General features: G+C 38.5%; 1 protein-coding gene across 14 annotated transcripts in view; it reads right to left on the bottom strand.

Annotated features, from left to right (window-relative positions):
• The window catches only part of vav2 (vav 2 guanine nucleotide exchange factor), a 203006-nt gene that overhangs the window by 3513 nt on the left and 181158 nt on the right, over positions 1–18335 (bottom strand). For 2 of the 14 annotated variants that reach the window (XM_026174291.1, XM_026174293.1), the window contains 19 exons: positions 15308–15376; positions 15087–15173; positions 14409–14497; positions 14181–14313; positions 13780–13794; positions 13373–13482; positions 13123–13224; positions 11578–11666; positions 10927–10940; positions 10755–10773; positions 8972–9099; positions 7244–7315; positions 7048–7103; positions 6657–6773; positions 6009–6096; positions 5751–5874; positions 4956–4997; positions 1984–2073; positions 1358–1512 (listed from right to left, as the gene is read on the bottom strand). In XM_026174291.1, coding sequence (XP_026030076.1) covers positions 1358–1512; positions 1984–2073; positions 4956–4997; positions 5751–5874; positions 6009–6096; positions 6657–6773; positions 7048–7103; positions 7244–7315; positions 8972–9099; positions 10755–10773; positions 10927–10940; positions 11578–11666; positions 13123–13224; positions 13373–13482; positions 13780–13794; positions 14181–14313; positions 14409–14497; positions 15087–15173; positions 15308–15376 — 1599 coding nt within the window. The remainder of the gene's footprint in view (positions 1–1357; positions 1513–1983; positions 2074–4955; positions 4998–5750; positions 5875–6008; positions 6097–6656; positions 6774–7047; positions 7104–7243; positions 7316–8971; positions 9100–10754; positions 10774–10926; positions 10941–11577; positions 11667–13122; positions 13225–13372; positions 13483–13779; positions 13795–14180; positions 14314–14408; positions 14498–15086; positions 15174–15307; positions 15377–18335) is intronic. The other 12 variants (XM_026174295.1, XM_026174296.1, XM_026174292.1 and 9 more) reach the window with 11 other exon arrangements.

Raw genomic sequence — 18335 nt, 5'->3', positions numbered from 1 at the left:
GTTTGAAACCAGACAGAACCAGCTAGCCAGGAAGCTACATTAAAACAAAAAAGCTAATAGAAACCTTTCAGCTGTAAAATGAACAAGTACTAGTAAATGATCAAAGTACAGAACCCATAATATGTAATGGGTCTTTGTGGAGAAACCACCAACCAAATGATAATCTACTTGCTGGACACAGAGTCATGTCGACACAGAACTGGGAAGTCAAGCTTTTCTTGGGTTTAACACAGCAAAGGAAGGACAATGAATACTCATCAGTTGCACTAGGTTATTCACCTAGGTCAAATCTTATTCTTATAAATATCAAGAATGTAAAAACAGACATAAATTAAACAGCAGCTCTGATGTCGTCACTAATAGCCACTACATTCAGCAAATCATCCAATTACGGTGGGTATTTCTTCATAATGTAGAAATAAATAGCATCTAATTTTGGTGAGCTTGATGTCTTTCTCATACACAGCAGCAATCAAGACACTTCAGCTTACTTCATGAAAACTTAGAGGCTTTGTCAGACCAGATTTGCAACCAGCTAAAGTAGTTGACCTGGTTATCATAGTATATGATACACAGATTTCAATGTATTTGCTGTACACACTGCATTAGCAAATACTTTTTTTTTTGCTGAGTTCTACCAGGTGTAGATGTGCTTTTTTTTTTTTTTAAGTCGGCACGTTTCGGCTTTCATCAACTGAATACAGATTACCTTTTTTACCACTTCTGTTCCATCAAGGTCATACATCACAGAGAGACCAATCCAAAGAAACTGCGTGTGCAGGCAGATGGTTTCATAGGAGAAAGTTAAAAGCGTATTTCCATCAATCCACACGAGGGAATAAAAGTAAGGTGGGGAAAACACAGATAAAAATCAAAACTAGACTCTATGGCATTTTTACACCAGGCTGTACAGCAGACTGTGGTAAGGTTTAGCTTTACAACCGCTCAAGTTGTGTAGATCCTCTGGCTCCAAAGCACAACTCTAAATTTACAGCCTAATAGGGAACGTTCCTAAAATAAAATGCTGACATCACATTCCCTTTTACCGCCATCCTATTAAACTGGCACATTTCCCAGCAGCTAGTTTTTGTCTTTCAACCACATCTTTTTGTTTTGTTTTTTCTTTTTCCCCCGGTATCACTGGTTAAATTGTCAAATGTATCAATGCACTTTTGGGGACATGCTTTCCCTGAATTTCTCTTTTGCAGATCTCTAACTTAATAAAGCTAACTGGATACATTTTTGATCAAACTCAAAATATTACAACATTAAGGTATTTAATCCAGTGGTGGCTTTTATGCCTTGGGTCTGATCAATTTCCCATCCACAAATAAACACTTTACTCATAGTTACTTACTCTTCCATTGGCTTCTCCTTTCCACCAGCCCTGGTCTCCACCGATCTTGCTGTAGATTTTGACAATGTCGCCTTCTCGCAGTGACAGCTCTCTCATGTCTCGCGCTGCAAAGTTATACCTGGCCACTGCTGTGCTGACCACTCGAGGTGTAAACACTGAAAATTGATAACAATAGGAGTTGAGCCATAGTTAATTAACTTAATGGCACACCGCTGAATTCGCAACAAGAGTTATTATTTACTGGTATTGATGAATATTCATGTTTATGTATGAGGGTGACGGTTGTAAGACGAGGTCACACTGAACATAATGGTAATAATTAGTTGTGAAGAATGTACAGAGGCGAGATGGTCCGGTCAGTTTTCAGCGTGACACGCTGTAGCCACAAAATGACAAATGAGCAGGACAACTTGTTTCATCACTGGAGAGGAAATTGGTTTTCTTTTCTTGATTTAATGAGGAAATGTCATCCTGAGAAGAACTACAGTGTTCTTGTTAATGAAAAGAGTGCCACAGAGAAGAAGTAATGAGGTCGAGGTACATAGGCTTATTATGTAATTACAAGAGATGCGGCGCGAGGACACAAGAGAGGCAGCGGGGGAAAGGAAAGGATAAGTAGATAGTACCTGACCAAAAGGGGGCTTGGCTCTGAGAGGAGGAGAAGTTGAGGCCCTGTGGACTGAGGAAGGAGAAGTTGTAGGATGCACAGGTGGCTGCTGAGAGGAGGACAGAGAGAGAGCGAGACAAGGGAGGAAGTAAAGCTGGAAAATGTTTGAGGTGAACACATGCAGAGGCGAAGCCAAAGAAGCAGAAAGATAAAAAGATTTTGGATTGAAGCTTTGTGTGCCTGTGCGTTCGGTTCTCATTATATTTAATCTTAACCATGAAGGTGTTGCAATTTGACTGCTTTAAGAGTGTGAATTTATTTACAAAGTCTCAAACAGAAGCAGCGTGGGAACTCTGTTGTTTTTTAGAAAGAGTCTGTTCTGTTCCTATTAGTGACATTATTATTCAGTATTACACCAACCTGCAGAATAAATTTTGGTGTTATGTTTATTTAACTGTACAATTTACATTATATTATATTAAGAAAAACATATAATGTCACTAATAGGCATTACGATGACAGCCCAACTGAAGGTTGGATTAACAAGACTTCATCATTTGTGACAACTGATCAAATGCTGCTTTCCATTTTTATGCAGACGGCACTGTTATCTATTATTTACAGTAGTGAAAGCCTTTAAATAGCTGCAGTCTGCGTTTCATGTTGTTCCCATTTAACTCAACTTAAATGGAGGAAAATCCAAGGTCATGCTATTTTCAAATTAAGAGAAAGATAAAAGCTGCTAAAAGGGCTGAAAGTGAAATTATCACAAGATATTAGTATTTAGTATTATGCATTGAATTTTTTTATTTAAAAAGGAGACAGAGAGCTAAAACTTACATTAAGATTCTTTATTTTTTCCCTCCAGGCAATGAATACGCTGCTCTTTATGAACACACTCAAGAAACACCTAAAGAAGCTGGACACTATACCGATGTTCCTCATGTTTTACTACCATTTTATGTTAAACTACCATCCAATTGGTTGTTTTTTGCTTTTTTTTAAAATATAAAGACATAGTTTTACAGCCTCTAATTTCTAATATTTTAAAGACAGAGGTGTTGATTATGCTGCTCTTTTTTCTGGAATAACCACTTTTAAAGGATTGAAAAATTAGTACTCTTGTTCACTGTGATATCTCTTGGAGATACACTGAAATTTATTTGAAATTGGACCTTTTTTGTTCTTGGTGTATAATTGCACATGATCTTGATTTTGTGCTTACTCACTTGCACTTTGTGTCACTTGTGTGTATAAAATCTCTGCAGCTCTCCATGCCAGGTCACACTTTATTTGATTTGATTTTTTCTCAAACTTATTTTTCTCGAATAGATATTTACCTGAAGGTCTACAAAAAGCTAATAATACAGAGTGTGACAAAGCTCAAATAATCTCAAACAGCTTTTCTGACATTGAGATCACTCAAATGGCCTGCACAGCCACCAGATCCGTCACAGCCACCAGATCAGTCACCCTTTGGGATATTCTGGGACAGGAAATTCCCATTGTGAATATGCATTTGAGAAATCTGGAGCAACTTTGAACCAAAAAGGAGGGGCCAACCTGGAACTATGTAGCAAAGGAGTTAGCACTGGCCACTAAATCTATAGAAAACTGACTGTCTTCCTCTTATTTCTGGATTTTCCTGGACTTGGAACAGAATTCCTTTTTTGTGGAATATTAGACAGAGGGACCTAAAATTGTTACAACTTGTTGAAAGGATCAAGAAAACAGTAGTAGTAGTAAAAGGTGACATCTTATGAAGCTCCACTGAAATTCACATGAAGCCTGAGCTTTTTGTTCTTAATATGTCATTACGTACGATATCGATGTCGTGGGGCCTGTGTGTCACGTGTGGTTAATGTAGGGTCCTATTATTACAGGGCCTTTACGTTACAAAGCGCCTTAAGGGGGGCTGTTGTCATGATTTGGCACTACAGAAATAAATCTGAAGTAGTTGTGCTATTTATTTTATATAAAATAAAATAATTATTTTATATAAAATAAATAGGGCAGCTATATAATATAATATATATTTTCCAGCTGCTTCAATTGTTGTTGATTTGACTTATCAGAAAATGTCTGTGTGAACTCCATAATAGAGTTTTCCAGATCGAAAAGTAAAAGTACGTGCTTGGAAACAGTCAAGGATAAAACTGAGAGGAAAACCATTATTAGCAAAAACTCCAGTTGTCTCCATCCGTGTACAACTTCAGCCAAAACAGGAGGAGAAATGATTTCACTATACTGGCCAGTTGGGTCTTTGTGAAGAGCGAACAAAGTGAGGCCAGTGTAGGACAGAAGCTAGCGCAAAGACACAGCCAGTATTCATATAGTGTAATGGCCACGAAGGGCAGCCAATTCAGTCATTCCAAAGGCTGGAGTTAGCTGACTTTCTCTTTGTCACTCTCTTTATCATTTCACACTGCTGCTCTCCTACTCTGCCCAGCTGCCCCTCTGGCCTCCATCTTTTTTTTGTCTGTATGAGTCATGAGAGTCACTGGCCTTGGGAAAAACAGAGGACAGGGGAAGACAAAGAGAGTGGGAGGAAGTGTGTCTCATTTATTTTACCCCCTTCTTACAGTATCCACAGCCACAGTGTCATGAAATTGAATTTGTACTGGACCAGTGTATTTTGGTAACAGAGAGTGAAAAAGGTATTTTCATAATCGTGCATTGAAGCAGGTAGACATTATTTGACATGCAATGCTCCTTCAGTCTCCATGCAAAAACACTGACACTAGCATTTGAAGATGTCTGTGCATGTCTCATTAGAGCTTTGGGTGGTTCCACTCAGCTTCCAGTGGGCATTACCCAAAGCTCATTAATGGAAATGAGGTCTGTAACATGAGTCAAGTGGTAGAAAAGTTAAAGCCACAAGTCATAGTGTATTTAAGAGTCAAGTCCAAAGCCAACCACATGTGATTTTATATGGGAGAGACATGGCACTAAAAAGAATCCTGAATAGAAATATCTGAATAAATCTTGTACCTACTACTCCCTCCAAAGGGCCAACCGTCTGCTTTATAATAGCTGAAACAGAACAGACAGAAGTGATTCCAAAATCTATACAAGTTTTTTTTCTTGGCTTACTGCATCCATAATGTAAATTAGTCTCGTATTTGTTCAAATGCCCTTGCGGGATCAACCAGATATGTTGATTCTGTTGGCACACTGGATTGAAGTGGAATTTAACTCTTGAAGGTGCTGTAGAAAACTTTATAAAACTTAAATATCATGAGGCAAAGTCACCTTTTTTTTATTAGATTTTTCTGGTTATTTATGCAGCTTTTTATTAACGTTGCGGCCGTCTCCTTATTCATTTAGAGAGGGGCTTAGTGTTAGCCTGAATAAACTCCCAGGTGCTGTTACGAAGATGCCTGCCAAGGAGTGAAACTTGCTTCTAAAAGAATGATGGATATTTTATCTGAAGATGTTCTCAAAACTTAGCTTCATCAGAACCACACTGATAAGCATCGTGGTCACTTAATCTATACTATGAAGCCACATATTAAGTTACTTGGATTAAGTTATCATTAACACGGAAGGACAAACATTAGGGTCTCTTTCACAACCGATAAACATCAAACCTTGCTCTGCCAAAACGCTTACTGACTATCATTTATCAGCTGGCTGTACTTAGCTGTTCATTGCTCAAGGATCTAATATGATTTTCTGGTACTAACAGATTGTGTTGTTTGCAGAGTTTGGCTGCTATGCGGTATCAGAATGGCTGCAGAAGTGGAAAGTAAAGTATTGGAACAGAGAAAAATTCAAAAGGTTTACCTGGTGAGCGTGTGTTGGCCCGCGTAAGCGAGCGTTCTCTCGACTTGTAGGGGTATCTCAGTGTGGTATCTAACAACTTGAAGCTTTCTTTCAGCGAATGAGACTGATAGTACTCCACAAGCTCCTGTAAAGTAACAGGATACAAAAAGGTGAACTTTTCTGCTTTCACATTGACAACAAGCTCCTATGGGTGTTTCTGTGTTGGCAGTTCATTAAATGACCTTTTTTCTTTTTTTTAAACAGTTTAATATGACTTACCAACAGACTTTCAAACTTCTTTGCCTCGGTGATGTGTATCCAGCTGTCTTTTTCAATGACTTTGATGTGCTTTACTTCATCGTTGAATCTGTAAAGAGAAATCACCAAGAACAGATGTTGTTTTTCCACTGTTATCGATTTTCTTTATCCATATCTTGCATATTACTGTTGAGCCTGTATTCTCCTGTGCCCTTAACTTAATGTGTTCTGCTGCTCCACACATTTCTTTTTCAGTATATCTGATTGAATAAGATGGAAATTAAGTATTTTTTCTTAAAGTTAAGACTTCTTAACAGATTTGTTTACTTAATTATATCGAGCCTGGTCCCCACAGTCACTCATCACCTGAGTTAGACACAAATGTGTAAATGTGCATTCCCTTTCTCAACCCATCATTATATGACAACTCCAGTAAAGAACTCATGGATTTTTTTTCCTCTTGAGAATGCATCGTCTCATTGAAAAGGCACAAAAAAGGAAGGATTAAAAAAAAAAAAAAAAGCAATTACTGAGTAGTAATTAGCTGGAGCTAAAAGATGCACAGAAAAAGCTGACTAGGGCTCCCTGTGAGAATATTTATTCCCCATGAGATATGGATAAAAACCTTCCCTTGACATTTTCCTCCCCTGTAAGATCTGAAATACTCACTTGATGCTGATGGCGAACCTCTCCGCCTCAGCTGTCCTCTCTCTGATAAGGTAGGTCCCACTGCAGTGGGATTTTAAAAGGTTGTCTGCCTGCTGCCGCTCCATGTTTCCTGCAAACCTACAGAAAAAACAAAATTTAGAGGTCACTGTTTTTTTTGTTTTAAGTTGTTTCATCAAATGACACTCTAAAAGCTTTAAAAACACTTAACTTCAATCACCCATGTAGTAATTAATCTTTTGGTTAGGGTCAGCTTGCTTTCAATTGAACCACTGCTTTGAGATAACGCTACAGTTTAACATTAACAGATCTGCACTAATTACAGGATATTGACCTTGGGCTAATGGTACCTTATAGTGCACAGGCCCATTAAATGCACAGTTATGGGTCTTACCAAGGATATCCATAGTAGTCTGCATCCCTTGAGGACGACCGGCATGACTGGAAGGGCTGTCGCACATAACAGACACCGTTCATTAAAGAACACAGCACAGGACTAACTGACATGCACATGCATAAACTCGTCCACTCTCAAATCATACACGCTGTAATCAGTCACAACCCACTTTACAGGTGTATGGGTGCATTACCTTTGGGTCCAAACAAGGCTTTACATAGGAACTGGGGAAAAAGCCGCTCTTTTGTGTCTGTATCAGCTTTCCCTGTAAGACAAACACAAGGTAAGTTTATTTCTAGATGTGAAACAAAACTGTGCTTACTTCAGGCAAAGAAATACTTTGGAAAAAAAAGGGAAAATGGGTAATATGTAGTTTAGTGTAGATACAGAAAATTTGGAAATCCTAAGACACACTGAAAAATTTGTAGGGTTTATAGAGGAAAAACTAAAACTAAGAACTATATTTCCTCCTTGCAAGTAATCATTGTTAAGTAAGACTATATTAATAAACCAATATCTGAAGCAGAGATTCTTTAGTTTATTGTGTATAATGTGAAACAGTGTTACGTTGGTGCCTCCTAGTGGTGCCAGTTTATCTGCACTGGATTCGTTTTGTCAAAATTTAAAGTAAAACATTTCTGAAAGACGATGTATTCACTTGGAGCTAAATAAATATTACACGCTATGCATCATATTTTCGGTGCTAGATGTTGTATGTACAAACTTTCCCCATCAAAGTCAGACAGAGGATGAAATGACTCCATCTTATGCCTGCAGCAATCGATTTTAAACTCTGCACACCTGCTGACATCACACTGAGAGATTAAACTGCCATGCTGTAGAGGGATAGCCTACTGTTATAGCTAAGATCAATTAATGTCATCAGAAAGTTGCCCAGAGTCACTTCAGGAAAAGCCAGCCTGATATTAGAGTCGGTGATTCAGCAGGAATGCCAACAGTTCCTGGAGCAAACAGTGTCACAGTTCCTATCATCCAGACTAATTCACTGCAGAGGATCCTCCAGGTCTGCACGTACACCTCTTCTAATGTTCAGCTAAAAGTGATTTATTTCCATTGGTGAAGGTGCAAAGAAGTCTTTAACTTCCTCTAAGATTTTAGAACAATTTTAGGCAAGCGTGGCTCAGTTTATCATTCAAACACTCTTTAAAGTATCCTGTGGTATTTTAGTGAGACGCACAAGCCAAAGCGCTATTAATTTAAACTGACAAGGTGACAAGGGGACTCTGTTTACAAGATGTGCGCTGGAATATGATGATGATTTGCAACTACAAGAAAAATTATCTTTTTTTGTAGCATGGGGGGAAAGAAAGCACTTAGGGATTTGCCTACTCCACAGCAATTTGAATTAAAGGCATTTTGGGGTATGTTACTGTACTTGTTCACCACCAGAGGGATAAGATTGATAGTGCTTTCTGCAGCCTGGTTAGAAAACATGAAAAGAAATGACGGAAATGGCTCCAAAGGCAACAAAACGCTCAGTAATTAACACATATATCTTGTTTGTTCAATCAATACAAAAAAAACCTGTGTGTGTAAAAACTAATCTACAGTTTTACAGGAGGTTGTGTGCTTAGACTTTAGCTTTGCTGATTATAAGACTCCACCAAAGTCATTGCAATTGTCCAATAAAACAAGGTTTTTGTCCAGATCCAATAATAGCGATCCTATATGCTAACTATTTCAATCTGGAAGTGCCGGTATTTGAACAGAGACAGAACCTTGAATTATGTTCTACACTTTCTATCTCACAGGTAAAAAAAAAATTGAATTTAACATGAGAATCACTGATTCATTTCAAATCCACTATGTGAGGTGCTGTGCCAACATCAGCTGTCTGCATAACAAGCTGCGTGTGTCAAAGTGAGGGATGGATTGATTTAAAAATGATTGACTACTCTACCTCCCACCATGTGATATCCGGGTCTCCCTTCAGAAGCTCGATAAAATCTCCTGTTTGGAAACAGAGAGGGGTCTTCCCCGGAGGCACCGGTGTGCCATGGTAGTTCTTCACTGCCACCATCTTAGGACCTGCAATAACAGTCAGTGTCCAGTACATTACCGCTTCCAGCTTCTCACTAATAAAAAAGTCCACTGACATTGAGAAAACAAAAGCTGTAGAAGAGTTGTGAAAGAAACGATCAGATTCTGCAAGTGTATCTCTACTGTACTTCTGCATACTCTACTAATGCATTTATATTGTGAAAAGGTTACTTTTTTGTAAACTTTTACATATTATATTTTCATTAGCTGGATTGGAGTATTGATGCTTATTGACAGACTTATTGGCATATTTAATTTTGGGTTTGCACTAGTTACTATTCAAACTATATAAATAATGTGTATCTCGCGTTCTACTTCGGTACATGCAACCACAGTCACAGGCAAGACTCCTAGCTTGACAGTTGTCCAAATGATAGTCGACTCCCTCCACGAGGACGTAACACCACACAAGGTCATTGCAAAAAAGCCTGGCTGTTCAGTGCTGTATCAAAGCATATCAATGAAAAGATGAACCGGCCGGGAAGAGTGCCTTCACAAGAGTGTCAAGTCCACTCAAGAAGAGCTTCACACCAAGTGGACCGAGGCTGGAGTCAGAGCATCAAAAGCCACCACACGTAGACCTCTTCAGGATCAAAGCTACAACTGTTAAATTCCTAAAATCATGCCATTCCTGAAACAATGGAAAACATCAGATGCATCTTACAAGTACCTGGTTTAAAGAGAAAAAGAAGTGGACTGTTGCTCAGTGGTCCAGGTTTTCTTTTGATTTCAATTAGAATCAAGGTTCTAGAGTTTGGGTGAAGGATGGAGAGGCACACAATCAAAAGTGTTTGTGAAAACCTCATGCTAGAATTCAATCTTTGATTATTTAGGGTGCCATGCCATCTGCTGGTGTTGATGGTTGCTGCTCTACTCTGTACTATCACGTAAAAATTCAATGCAACCACCTACTAGAGCGCTTCAGGTTTCCACCTGACAAAAAGTATGAAGCATATTTCCTTTTTCACCAGGAACTAGGAACTCCCACCGCGCCAAAGCTAGTATTTATTGGTTTGCTGACTGTGATAATGCTGGGTTTGACTACCCAGGCAACTGACGTGACCTGAAACCCCACAGAGAATCTCATCTTCCTCAATCAACAAACTGAGGAAGATGAGACACCTGAAGCCAACTATTAAAGGAATCTGGGCTTCCCTAACAGCTAAGCAGTGACACAACCTGATCACCACCAGACTACGCCAGACTGATGTAGCAATTCATGGTAAAAAAGCCTCAACCAAGTGCTACCTTAACAGAAATTGTTCATTTCTGTATTATAGGTCATTTTTTTTTGATTGATCACAAATAATTTAATAATTTCAGATGCTGGAATTCTGATCATTTTTTAAAGCCACAAAAAAATCGGTATTAAACTATAATCTAGCTCGAAATAGTTCACTTGTGATGTGAACATGTGATGATACAGAATACATTAAAGTTTACCTTTTTAAATCCAATTATAGGAAAACAAAATAAAACCTTTTCACAAAATTCAAATTTTTTTAGAGGGATTAGTATAGGGTTAGTATTGTTGCTGCAATGGCGCTATCCACTAGATGGCAATAGAGAGCCGTGCTATTTAAGCACAGCTACAGCCAAAACAAAGTTGACAGCTGACAGAATATTCAAATGTTAGCTCTTACCAGGTGATAATCCAGGCTCCTACACAACAGAGACAAATATCTGATTATTGATATTGTTAATAAGTAAGCAAAAAACATCACCTTTTATCCTTTTGTGGTAATTATTCAACAAAGAAAGATGGTGACAATTAGAGAAAGCTGTTGTATATTGAGTGAAAAAGAAACTACTCACCAAGTCAAGAGGATCTGAAAAGAGGAAATATTGAAGATTGTCAAAGAAGATTCACAAGAAAATATTTCACCAAGTGGATCCATCAGCACTTGACATCAGCATGCCAAAATGTACAGCATAGCTTCATGCAGACCATTTTTTTAAGCTGACTAACAGCAATGTAGTATGACTGGTTTCCTGTGAGCGTTAAACAGCAGATAAAACTGAAAGCATCAAACTATATTGTTACAGTCCTGCTCTGTGGTCCTTATTATACACACACTAACTTATTTTAAGAATTTATTTGATTAATTATGACCTTCGACTATCAAAGAACTTGATTGGTTCATACTGAACCTCACTCAGCAGTTATTAAATTGGCTCAAATTTGAGAAAATAGGCCACAATGATTTTCTGAATTCATGTTGAGTAAATATGTTGTCAGATACTGCTGCTAAATCCACTGACACAATAAAAAAAGCCTGCCTCCCTTTTACTGCTGCATAAAGAGGCCTACAAGCAGGACAGGGGTCATCAAATTACAGCAGTCATCATTGCATGTCCGTGACATATGTCACACAGTTTTTATTTATCTATTTTTATCATTTGCTCACTACTTGACCCTCACAAAGTCATCTGAATAACATCTTCTATTAAAGAGGAAATACCTACTTATTTTACAAATGGTGATCACTTCTAGACACTCTTTGTGAGCTCCTGTTCCACAGCGAGAGCAGTAGTAGCCCTGATAGAAGATGCCCCTTGAGGACAGGCGCACACACACACACACACACACACACACACACAGAGAAACATGCACTTTAGTAATGCAAACAGGAAGTGGCTGAGACACAAATTAACCTCCTGTAAGAACAACACACAAGGGGACCTGCTGCTTGTTCCTATAATTGTTCCAACTGCGAATCCACATCCTCCATCATTCCCGTTCTGTAATTCTTTAAAAATCACCAAATCAACTGGCTCAGTTTAAACCGTGTACTCTTGAAGTTTATTTGTTACGGGTACTGTAACACTGCATGCATCGCACGCTGCCAAGTTGAATAGTAAGTGCCATAAATCACGATGGGATCTGCTGGGACTGCAGCAGTAATTAGCATCTAGCAGGAAGAGAGAACGCTGGTCCCTGCTGCCATCGGCTCTGTGAATTTAGGTCATCAAAGCCACGCAATTTGTGGGTCAATACACAGAGTGGGGTTTTGCCGGCTGACTCTAATAGAGGTGAAAGTGGTGATTCAGTGACACGGGCTATCCCACTGCAGACGAGCAGCATTCTCACACGAGAGAAGGTGTACTCAGGAACACTGTGGGTGGTGCGGGGCCGGGAAATGTTTAAAAATAACATCCGTCAGCCGCAGTCACACTTACTAGAATATTTTCCAAGGAATGCTTTCACACTAATGACGGGTTATGCGAGCCAAAAACATATTCCCTCTGTGATTTAAGTCTGTTTGTTTGTTCACTACCAAATGCTACTTAAATTATTTATTTTTATATTTGTACTGCTGTAGTGTATACTCCACTCCAAGGGTATTTTTTTTCTCCTCTGTTTGTGGTGTACAGAGTCAAAATTACAAAAATTGTGTTGTTGTCCAAATACTTACCTAACTGTAATAACTTTTGTGTGCTTTTATGAAAAAGTGAAGCCAACGTGGGAGTAGTTGCAAAAGGTCTCCTGGCAGCAGTGCTTCTTTGCCAAAAAGACCATCAGCTCCCTGGTTTTGTGTTCTCAGTAAACACTTCCCTGATCATTTTATTGGGCTCAGTTGCTATTTTCATGACACTCTGAATAAAACATTAAGTCTATTTTGTAAATTATAAGTCAGGGAATCAGAGAGGAGGATTATCCAGGATGCTCGTTGGTTAACAAACTGTCAATCACAAGTGATTAGCCACAGAATGTCCTCTGTTTCTGCTCATCTGCTGACACATGTGGTTTCAAAACACCAAGATGGTGACAGTGAAAACATTGAACTTCCTTTTTTGTGCATCATAATTTATTAATAATTCTGCCGTTGCATATTTTGGACATACAGTGTCTCTGCTTCATAAAGTTTGTCTGGATAAGTAACACATAAAAATGCTGTTGCTACCAAATGCTGACATAACAGTCACTAGAGAGTCTGGAATAAGGATGTATTCGGTGTGCATTATTAACGGCACTAAAGATACCAGCGCTGGGGTTGTCAGGGTCATTACCTCAAGAGCATCTTGCAGGCTCGACAGTTGGTATTCTTATCAAATGTGTGCATTTCAAAGTTGTGCTGATTAGCTGTGGCTCTCTCTGGCTTGATGTTGGACCTAGATAAGTAAATAATATGGAATTAAATAAACCAGTTAAACTGAGGATACCTAGGATTCTTTATTTTTTCCCATGCTACTGAAAAATAACATAGCAAAGACAATTAGTCTCACATAAAATACATTTTATCCAACTAGTCATACTCACATGGCCATATCAAATTGCTCCATCCACTTCCTCTTTGTTTCCTCAGTTTTGCAAAAGAACTGGAAGCCCTGCTTCCCTTGCAGATGGATCAGGTAGAAACCATAAGACCACTGGTGAGAAAAAGTGAGTGTTGAACAGATGGCAGAAAAAGGTTTGTGGATGGCAGACCGAGATAAGAAAGAGGCATGTGATATCAGCAGTTCCAACAAATATATGGTCAAATCAAGTCAGACCTAAAAGATCATCAACATGCTTTAGCAATTAATTGGATAAGACGCTGGTCACAGACTCAGACTGTGCATATGCAATCAAGGTATTACATCCCAAAAATCACCACAGCCAAAACAAAAACAAAAAAAAAGCCACTATGAGAAGATGTGTTAAATAAGGGGATCATTTGAGCTTACCATTTTTCCACAGGACTGGTAAGCATGCAAAAAGAAAGACACCAGAGAAAGACCCAGTTACACATGCAAACATGTACGCACGCATGCAGATCCAAAAACAAAAAAGCCATGTTAGACCGAATGCCCAGTGCACTGCAGTACGTTTTCATGAAACCTAAATGATCTTCATTGCATTTACATGATTTTACAAGCACGAATGAACACAATGCACGTTTGACACAACAGTGTATTACCCCATCTGAAATCACATCAGAAATTACCATCAGCAAGCTCCTTCAGCTCAAGGGCAACATTTGTAATGATTACACATGCCGCTTCATCGCCTACACCGGCCGGGCCACCTTTACAAAGATCTCACTGACGAAATTGCTCTGTCTCATTTCAAACCGTGATGTTCTTACCTTTTTCATGTCTCTGTTGTTCGTCGGGTCATCCGACATTTTATGATTTTGCAGCTCAATAATCTCTTTGAGCTCATAGCTATAGCCTTTCCTCTTGCAGACAATGACCACTTTATCAAAGAGGAATATATACCTGAAGACAATCATACATTTTTATTGAATATTGGCAGCGATAAAATGTTGCTAAAGGTTATTATAGTTTAGTTTTACTATAGAACTTGGACTCACCGGTCCTGTTTTGTTCGGTTCGTAGAGGAGCACACCTTCAGTTCTCCATCTATCTTTGGCCTCCCGTACTCCTCCAGCTTCACCTGCTGCTTAGGTTGCAAAAAACAAACAAACAAACAAACATAAAAAGCAGCCTACTAAACCAATGGATTCTGCAATTTTTAATAAATAATTTTGCTAGACTTTTAATTTCAGAGAGAATTAATATCCACGATAAACGATGATTCTCCATCCTCCCTTTGACTTTTTTCCAAAGTCATACCCAGTGGCTACATGTATAAATTATTCAGAGCACTTTTACTGTACGTATTACTGTATATGTGGCACATGTACAAACCAAAGCTGAATACTGACTTGGCATATCACCATGAACAACAAAAGAAGTTGTGATAGAGAGATAGAAAAACGAGAAAAAAGGTTGGTGCTACACAAAATATTAAAGTGAGCAGTTTGCAGTTTACATAAATGAGTTATTAAGGGAATTATCATGGCTGAGGATCATGGAAGCACTTTGAAAGATAGAGGTGTTCTGAGGAGAGACTAATCATTCTGTCGAACTTCAAAAACACCTGTTGATAACATGCCAGTGTGTTGGCATGTATATATTAAAGAACAACCTTTAAAATGTTCTTAGCTGCTCAAAAGATAACAAGTGCAAGGAAAGTGTGGAGTACTTACAAGATTTTCTATTGAACTTTGGAATTCGCTGATTTTTTTCAGTGTCTCATTGTCTCTCTTGACTTCATTGATGTACATGGCCAGGTCCTGGAAGAGCCAGACATTCTTTCAGGCATCTGCTATTTCAAGCTGTATTTACAACACTTGAGCAACACAGTGGCTGTATGTAATTATGTAGCTTTAGCTAAGAGGGTGATTCTGCAAGATTTTTAAACACACACCTGCATAGCCTCCAGAGCCTCCTTCAGTTGTTGTCTCTCGGGTCGGTCAGTTGAGTGACTCAAAAGTTCCTACGGAGAGATTATTTTGTTAGAAAAATGTTCTTGTACTTTGAGAAACTGTAAAAACCAAACTCCAATGGTGTGTCTGTTTGTCTTGGCAAAATTTGACAACTGCACACTGCAGATCTGAAATCATTAACAACACATTAAAAAGTACACTTTAAAACTTGAGTGCAAGCGGAGAGAGCAACCAGCCAAGTTCAGCTTGTTTTTTGCTTTACTAGCCCCTCCCCCTCCCCCAGCCCCAGATTTCTGTTTTGTTTTTTATGCAAAGAACTAAGATAATAATGTACACAATTAGACTGCATTGCAATTTTGTTTTAGAGCTGCTTTCGAGCTGTGTACAATACAATCTTATGACTGGTTCAGATTTTGAATTCTGTCTGATTATTATCTAAAAAAAATAATCAAAACTAAGCCTGAGGCAGTAAAGTTTCTGCCAAATGCATTTTTCTGCATCTAACATCAACAATTTTAACTTGCCTTTCTGGCCAGTATTACTCCAGTTTAACAAGTTACTTTGTTTCTTTGGTGTCTTTAAGTTAATCAAATGTGAAAGGTAAATATGCAAGTTTTCTTGCTTGCACTTAGGGGTAAAGATTTGCCTGTGGTTTGGTAGGCTGGTCAGCATATATGCTGGTTAGCTTGATAAAGTAGAGATTGGTCAAAGTTATGTTGTAAAACAACCTGCTACTCATAAAGGGGTTTACTGTTCAGGTGCTAGGAAATAACACCGTATTTAATAGTGACCTCCACATTAATGCCAGCAGAGCTTGGTGACCTCTGAACACTAATCATTCGATCATGTATTGCTAAATGTTTGTGTAATTTTTTCCCAAAAGTTTACTGAATTTTAAACAAAAATATGATGACATGAAGACTGCAGCGACACTTAAAGTATTAGGAAACAACTTTATTATGTGACCAAGTGGTTCTGGCTGATTGGTTAATTGGGTAAGCCACAGCCCAAACAGGTTCTGGACTGAATCACTACAGATTAATCGTTTTGAGTAATTGAATCTCAAAATTACACAGAAAAATGCCTTAGTAAATATAAAAATAAAGTAAGTACAGGAACTTTTTAAACAAAAACACAAATATGAGTATGGCAATCTGTGCAATACCAGTTGGAGAAGGGAAACCCAGAAAGATTCAGCGTTTATTAATGGCATGACAACTTGCCTTTACAGCAGCCCCTGTTACTGCTCCATAACCCAGTGTGAAACAAGGGAGTCAGTTAGTTTTCATATTTAAAATTTTTTTTAAGTTTCTGTTTATTTCATTAAGCACTACAGTGATGTTTTCATGGTAGATTTCACTGCTGGCAGGTACCAGCATGGAGTTAAAAAGAAGTAAACCATCTCTGTTTGAGGTTGGCAGTATGAAGAGACATTAGCTGCTAGCTGCATAACCAACAATAATTTCCAAACTATCAGCAACTGCTAGGATTACTTAATGTGCATGTGAGGTTGTGGGAAAATAAAAGAATAAAACACTGTAAGCATAAGGTGAAAAACAAGTCCGGATGTAAATTAGGAAATAACCATAGTACTTCATTTAACTCATACTAACATACCCATAACATAACCATGGATCATCCGTCTGATATTTTGAAGCTATTATGCTATTACACGGACGAGATCCCCTGTTTTTAGGTCTTCCAATTTCAAACTAATAATGAGCTTCAATATACGGGGCATTTTCCTCACTGGCTTTTCATGCCTACTTCAAATATTATCAGCAAGTGATTGACAAACAAAACCAAGAAAAAAGTGCTTTCATCTGGGCTCCACCTGTAACTTGTATTATCTAAGTAACCTTCTGCTCCTTTAAAGAAAGAGGTGCATTACATTTGCAAAAGAAAAACAGTTGTACTGCAAAACATATACAGCAAAATGTATAGCACAAGATCATGTTTTAAGTTTTAATTGTTGAATTTGCTCTATGAAGTTCAACTATCATAAAAGAATGAAGAAAAGAGCCATGCACAGTATCATCAAATAGGGTTCACACTCTTGAGATGATATCTATATAACAACAACTGTAGATGTACCCTTCAGCAGGACTGAACACGCACATACCCAAACCAAAACAAGCCTTGTCAGTCTGACATGCCCTGAGGCCTCAGTGTGCAGCAGTGTTTTACTGCAAAGCTGCAGGAAGCAGTGAAATGGGGTGTATTTAATCTGATTATTGCACGGTTGATTTGACCTCAGTGGCTCAGTGCCACTCCTGCAGGGGTTCGATTCAAACTAATACAGATGCCACGGCGCTCTCTGTGTGGACCTACAATCATAGCACCTGACATTTTTGAATTAAAGGACACAGAAAACTCAACATAAACGATTAGTGAATAATGTGCAAAGGCAGACACATCAATGAGGTGTATTAAGTTAAAGTCCACAAAGCAATATGTGTTGCCTCAGTGACACTTCAAATAACAGCTTTTTAAAAGGGCAGAAAAGAGTTTGTAAAATAGGTTAATGTGACAAGGGTACAAGTCTGGAAAATCATAACAACACTGACCAAATCCAGACAGCTGACATTGCCATTAGACACGGAATAAAAGAGAGAGGTGTTATGCATCATTTGAAATCAGAGCAGAGATGAACCATAGCCTCCCTGACGAAGTCTCAAGAAGAAAATCTTACAGTGAGGATCTGCTTTTCGGGATGGAAAGCTATTAACTTTCTGAAATATATACAGCACAAATCATTGAACTCTGAGTGTCAAAAATGTCACATACAAAGTTCTTTGAAGTGGGTGCAGCATATACTGTATTTCAAGGATTTAGCAGCGTCTGAAGCACGTGCTGATGAGTGGTGATTTGACTTCGAGTTAGACTGTGATGCCAGATTTGGTCAAATCAAAAGAAACCTGCGTATTCCTTATTTAGCTTAGCTTAAGTGTAGAGTCAATTGCGCCGAGAGTGAAAGAAACAACATGTTTACTGAAATCAGAAAACACC

The sequence above is a fragment of the Astatotilapia calliptera genome, chromosome 7 (assembly GCF_900246225.1).
Source record: "Astatotilapia calliptera chromosome 7, fAstCal1.2, whole genome shotgun sequence".
NCBI lineage: Eukaryota > Metazoa > Chordata > Actinopteri > Cichliformes > Cichlidae > Astatotilapia > Astatotilapia calliptera.
The sequence above is the reverse complement of the archived record's forward strand: the minus strand, read 5'-3'. Positions and strand labels throughout refer to the sequence as shown.